General features: G+C 47.2%; 1 protein-coding gene across 49 annotated transcripts in view; it reads right to left on the bottom strand.

The window, feature by feature from the left end:
- Tsbp1 (testis expressed basic protein 1) overlaps positions 1–6,198 on the bottom strand; it is a 58,486-nt gene that overhangs the window by 11,600 nt on the left and 40,688 nt on the right. For 44 of the 49 annotated variants that reach the window (XM_076916647.1, XM_076916650.1, XM_076916674.1 and 41 more), the window contains 7 exons: positions 5,261–5,272; positions 4,590–4,604; positions 3,643–3,663; positions 1,371–1,400; positions 1,151–1,180; positions 636–698; positions 142–168 (listed from right to left, as the gene is read on the bottom strand). In XM_076916647.1, coding sequence (XP_076772762.1) covers positions 142–168; positions 636–698; positions 1,151–1,180; positions 1,371–1,400; positions 3,643–3,663; positions 4,590–4,604; positions 5,261–5,272 — 198 coding nt within the window. The remainder of the gene's footprint in view (positions 1–141; positions 169–635; positions 699–1,150; positions 1,181–1,370; positions 1,401–3,642; positions 3,664–4,589; positions 4,605–5,260; positions 5,273–6,198) is intronic. The other 5 variants (XM_076916675.1, XM_076916685.1, XM_076916658.1 and 2 more) reach the window with 4 other exon arrangements.

The following is a 6,198-nucleotide window of genomic DNA, read 5'->3' as shown; positions in this document are numbered from 1 at the left end:
TTTGTTGACAAACACTAGCTCATCACTTCTTTGTATCCTACTCTGCTGACGTGCAGTGCAGGGAAGCTGGGGCAGAAAGAGGAGGGAGGACTCAGATCACAACAGAGGTGAGGAGAATCAAACACAGTACTTAGTACTTACATATGGGCACAGTTGACTCAGGCTGGTCTGAAAAGCAAGAGCAGCTGTGAGTGGTTGGCTCAAGTTTCCTTGGAAGACCAGTGTGTGTGTGTGTATATGTGCACGCGCGCATGCGCGCGTGTGCAACTCTAGGCTTACATTAGGTCCCACAACTGTACTCAGGGGTAATTATTTGGCTGCAGTTTCCTATTCACTTTGCAGGGATTAATAATGGCTCCTTTATAGGACTTAAACAAGACCATGCAACTAAAACATGTTAGTTCTTACAGGAGGGGGAGGGGTGCATATCTGAGGCCAGGTGAGGAGAGTTTCCTGCACAGGAGGAGCTAGATGACACAGGCAAAGGGAGTGGGGGTGAGGGAGTGGGGAGTGTGGGGATGGGGAAGGCAGGGGGTTGGGATCACACATCTTGGGTGTGTGTTCCCAGGTAGAAGTGGGCAGGGCATACACAGAGATCAAGAAGGAAGGAAAACAGAAAATCAAGCAGAACTCACAGCTAGGCATCAATGCCTGTTGACAAGCGCCACACTGATTACAAGGATTACAAGGCTGACAACCTGTGGGACAGAGAGTGGGCTCAGCACTTACATCTCTCTCTCACTGTTTTATCTGCACAGGTGAAGGGAGGTGACCCAGGCCAGGGGAAGGGGTGGAGTGGGGGATGGGAGCGGGATCACACTTCTCCTGGCTGGGCACCGGGTAGAAGTGGGCAGGGCTGGCTCAGAGAACAAAACGAAATAGAAAATCAAGCAGAACTCACAGCTAGGCTCCAGAGATAGCTGTTGACAAGCGGTGAGTCAGAGACTGGGGTTAGCACTTACCTCTTCCCACCGTTTTGCTGGCAGAGGCAGAGGCGGAGCCAGACGACACAGCCAGACGACACACAGTGGGAAGGCGTGGGGTGGGGTAGGGGGTCACACATCTTGTGTGTCTGCACACAGTGTAGAAATGGGCAGGACGGGCTCAGAGAATAACAAAGGGAAACAGGAGAAAATCAAGGAGAACTCACAGCTTGGCTTGAGTGACAGCTGTTGAAAACCTGTGAGACAGAGAATTGGCTTAGTCAGCATTCCTTCTCCCACTGTTTGGTCTGCAGAGTGGAGGCAACGGGAACGCGTGGGGTGGGGGTAGAATCACCCATCTTGTGTGTCTGCACACAGCACAGAAATGGGCAGGGCCTGCTAATAGAGCAATAACAAAGGAACAGGAGAAAATCAAACAGAACTTACAGCTTGGCTTCATTGATGGGGGTTGACAACCTGTGAGACAAGAGATTGGGTTTAGCACTTCCTTCTCCCACTGTTTTGTCTTGTTTAGAACTCCTCCTAACCACCCTCTGGTCCTGCCTGGACTCCTGTGTGAGTCAGTAGACCTGAAGGGGCCCAGTAAGGTCATGGCTTCTGATACAGAAGGTAATCAAAGTCTTATAGTCTCTAAACCCATCCACCTGAGGACTGTTCAGGAAAGGGAGGTTGTGGGGCCCCAGAGCTGGACTTGCTGATGGAAACTGGAGTTGCTCTACTTGAGAAGAGAAAATTATTTGCTTTTTATTTTTCCTCATTCATTTTTCCTTTGTTTTATGTTTATATTTTAAATTTTATTTATTTAGCATGTGTATGTGGTAGGCGTAGAGTATGTGGTGTGAGTGTGTATGTGTGTTTGAGTGTTGGGGGTCGACTTTTAGCAGAAAGCGGCTATCAGCTTTGCAGCCATCTTGAGCCATATACCCTGACATGAGACTTGAATTACAATAGCCTACAACAGCTGAGAACACTCCAATAATCTTGGTTTAGATACCTTGAGATTAAAGGTGCGTGAGATTAAAGGTGTGTGAGATTAAAGGTGTGTAGTTTAAGAGTATGATTTAGAAGTATAGAGATCAGAGTTAGAGACAAGACCTAAGGGCATGATTAAAGGTGTAACTTAGAGGCGTGGCTTAGAATCAGACTATAGAAGACAGAACCAGACATCAGACAAGAAAGAGAGATTCATACACATCAGACATTAGGTAGAATCTGCCCTCACCCTCGCTCTTGCTGAACCCCCGACCTGCAGACCGGAGCAGCAGCTTGGGCTGGGATACAGTGGCCGCCCAAACGTGGGTCGGCCCGGGCCTCAACATTTTGCCTGGGCTGCAACATTTATTTTGGCCGCCCCAACTTGGGGCTAGTGCGGTCCCCAACATTTGAGTATGTGTATGTCTGTGGTGTGTGTGGTGTATGTGTGTGTATATGTATGTGGTGCGTGTGTATGTGTGTGTGTGTGGGGAGCCGACAGAAGGCGGCTATCATCTGGGAACTGGGAAAGAGACTAGCAACTTGAAACTAGGAATTAGGACTTGAGATTTATTACAGCTGGAACTAGGATTAGGACTTGAGACTTTGTGCCAAAACCCAGGACTTGGAACTAGGAACTGGGAACTAGGGACTTGGAGAGAAGAAGAGAGACTGAAGAATAAACGGGATTGAATCACACTCTGTCTGGTCTCCATTCTTTGAGTCTGTCCTCACTCTCTCTCTCTTGCTGAACCCCGATCTGTGGACCGGAGCAGCTTGGGGCAGTGCGGGCTCTAACACTGACAGAGCAGCTGTGACATTTTGGTCCCCAAGCATGGGGCAGAGTGGTCTGTGACATGTGTGTATGTGTGTGTGTGTGTGTATGTGGTGTATGTGTAGGTATATGTATGTGGTGTGTATATGTGTGTGTGTGTCTGGTATGTGTGGTGTATGTGGTGTGTGTGTGTCTGTGGTGTGTGTGGTGTATGTGGTGTGTGTGGTGTATGTGGTGTGTGTGGTGTATGTGGTGTGTGTGGTGTATGTGGTGTGTGTGTATGTCTGTGGTGTGTGTGGTGTATGTAGTGTGTGTGTGTCTGTGGTGTGTGTGTGTGCACAGTGTGTGCTCACACATGACTGGAGGTCAGAGGTAGGCTTCTGGAGTTGGCTTCTCTGCTTCCTCCTTATGGTTTTAGGATTGAGTTCACCAGTTAGGCTTGTGGGACAGCATTTCTAACCTGACCTAAAATTTTGGATTTTAAATTGCTGGGAAATTTTCTCCTTGTTATTTATTTTACGTAACTCAATTCTTCGATTTTTTTCCCATAAAGTTATTTAAAAGTCAAAAACTTATGCTGATGTAAAGGCAGGTATCAAGGAGACAGCAGCTTTTAAGCTCTGAGATTTCCTACATGGCGAGGGAAATTCTTAAATATCATGGTCTCAAATGAGGCAGACAGAGCAAGGTCAGGGCATCCTCACAGTGGTGGTTATGTAAGCATCTTGTTCCTTTTTCTCTGTCAGTTTTTCCTTTCTGTAATCAGTCTTTTGTTGATACTTATGTAAAGTTTTTTCACTCTTTCTATGAGTGCACATCAATCAAATCTAGACTTTGTAGTACAGTGTTAATAACCTAGGGAGATTTTGATCAGGAATTCCCCAGTGGCCAGATAAAGCCTGTTGGAGCCTAGTGTTCAGGGGCTTAGGGATGGGATGGGTATAGACTTACATATGTCCACTGGTATTACAGCTGAAAGGCAATTAGAGAAGCTGATTACTACCTTGCTTTCTTTACAGAGAGAGGCTCTGAGACAGGGCCACTTGGAGCCAGGGACCTCCTGTTCCTATTACCTGAGCACTGGGATTACACATGTCACTGCCACACCAAGCCTACTTATACTCTGGTTCTTCCTCCTCTTCCCGAGCCCCCAACAACCCCCCACCCCCGTCCCCACATGAGGGCAGAACCTTGGGTTTCACATGCTGCCACTCCTCTCCTAGCCTCATTCTTTTACATTTTTGCTTTTTATTTTCAGACCAGGTCATATTAGTTTGCCCAGGCTTGCCTTTCCCTTAGTCTGTAGTCTAAGCTAGGCCATGAAGCAGGCAATACTGTAGCCCTGTGTCCTAAGTGGCTAGGCCAGCAGCCACATTTTGGTTTTCTCCTTTCTGGGAACTTTCCTGGTGATACAGATATCACTAAGGCATTTAAAAATTTTCAGAGAACTGGTGACCACTTTGTGGAATTCCAGCCAGTGGAAAAGCAGAGGGCTCAGAAGATGGGAATTTTAGTTCCTTTGTTAGAGCACCAGGTCTGAGAGGAGCTGTGGGACTCTGAGAAGGCACAGCAGGGCAAACAATACAATGATCTCTTGTGGAGATGGGCCAGCTGGAAGACAGGAATATCCTTTGTCTTTTATTCATTTCTCCCTTCTGTATACTTCCCCAATTCAGAAGTTATGGAACCACAGGGACACGTTTTCCTTTGTCTTCAGTTTCCAAGTCAGTCAAGGAACATTCTAAAGCCTGCTAATAACCTAAGGAGCTAGAGCTGTTTGAGGAATTGGAGATTTCAGCTACTGGGTCCTAACATGGTTGGAGAAATTTTGGTTAAGATCTTTTCAGCATCCTTGAGACAGTTTGGGGTCTGTCACGAAAAGAGGCAGCCAGACTTACCGGTGGATTCCTCGGCTGAAAAACAAAGGCATAAATTAGTGTGGGAATCTGGTGACCCTGCCCTCAGTGGAGGGACTGGGTACCTACTGGGGGACACACGAGAGCGCTCCTTGTCTCCTGGGGTGTGATCTCCCTTTGTAATGTGGTCAACTGCTCCCATTCCTGGGTGGCATCTTCTCTAACCCATGTTGCCTTCAACTTCATCTCCTATCCGCCAACCCGTGCAAGCCCTGACTCGTGCATACAGCCTCCTTCCCTCCCTTGTTGTCTTAATTCTGCCCTCACTGACAAGTAAGAAGTCTCTATAATCTTTGGGAGTCTCTCTCTTTCTCTCTTTCTCTCTCTCTCTCTCTCTCTCTCTCTCTCTCTCTCTCTCTCTCTCTCTCTCTCTGTCTCTGTCTCTGTCTCTCTCTCTCTCCTCTCTTTCTCTGAAAAGCTCTCATGTAGTCCAGGCTGGCACTGGTGACCTATAACCCTTGATTTTACCCTCCTCCAGCTCTCCACTACTAGGTTACAGTGTGGCAGCATGCTCATTCCTTCCTGGGGACTGGCACCAATGAGATGGTGGAAAAAGTAAATGAGATGGATGTTACATTCACAAGGCAGACGAAGTGGAGGGAAAGACCCCAGCCTGAGAGCCCTTACTTACGAACAGCATTTGAGAGACTTACGGCTGCCGCTTTCTGAAGGTGGAAGAACAAATGAAGAAATGTTAGCATGTGTGTGTGTGTGTGTGTGTGTGTGTGTGTGTGTGTGTGTGCACGAGTAGGGCTAAAGCTAAAATTCTAAACCACAGCAGGGATGACACTACAGCTATAGAGAGGTGCGGGGCTCCCAGCCTCTGTCAGCCCAGGGCATCGCTTGTACTTTTGCTGCCTGAGCAGGAGAGGGACTGTGTTGTCAGCAGCCAGGCTTTGCTATCGTCTTTCCACCCAGGATGGAAGATTCTTCAAACCACTCTTGAGATTCATGACATCATGACCTATGTGCTCTGGCCATCTCCACTCCCTTCAAACCCTCTTTCCCTATTCCTGGCTACCGAGCCATCTGAAAGCTGGACTTTCCCCAATCCTTTTGTTAGGCTTGTAAATTCTTTTCATTTTAATCAGCTTGCCTTAACCTTTCTTTTTTTACCTACATCTCATATAGTCAGAAGAAACAAAATTAGCAATATGATTTTCATGTATACATTCTATTATTTCAAATTTATTTCAAAAGTATTTACACAGAGGAGGTACAGGGTGGCTGTTAGGAGACTTTGGCCACTAAGGAATTTATTTTTCCTCTCTCTCTGAGAATTTCTAAGGCTGCAGGTGTGGGATAGTTAAGAATACGGACGGAGGCAGCCGTGAGCCAGGGTTACAGGTGTGTGCCGATTTGTGTGCCAGAAGTCAATTCATGATGGTTTCAATTCACCTACTGAAGGATCCTTAGGACTGGAGTTCATGGCAGGAAACAACCCGTTGTAGAGGTCACAATGGTTATGATTTTGTGGGTGTTGTCCTGCCTCCTCCAGCCTCAGTCTGTTTAAACTATACTGTTTTCCTCTTAGGGCTTATTTGGAAAGTTCTCTTTTCCTCCCTACCTTAGCGCCCCCCCCCCCCACCTC

This window comes from Arvicanthis niloticus, chromosome 20, assembly GCF_011762505.2.
Source record: "Arvicanthis niloticus isolate mArvNil1 chromosome 20, mArvNil1.pat.X, whole genome shotgun sequence".
Taxonomy (NCBI): Eukaryota; Metazoa; Chordata; class Mammalia; order Rodentia; family Muridae; genus Arvicanthis; species Arvicanthis niloticus.
The sequence above is the reverse complement of the archived record's forward strand: the minus strand, read 5'-3'. Positions and strand labels throughout refer to the sequence as shown.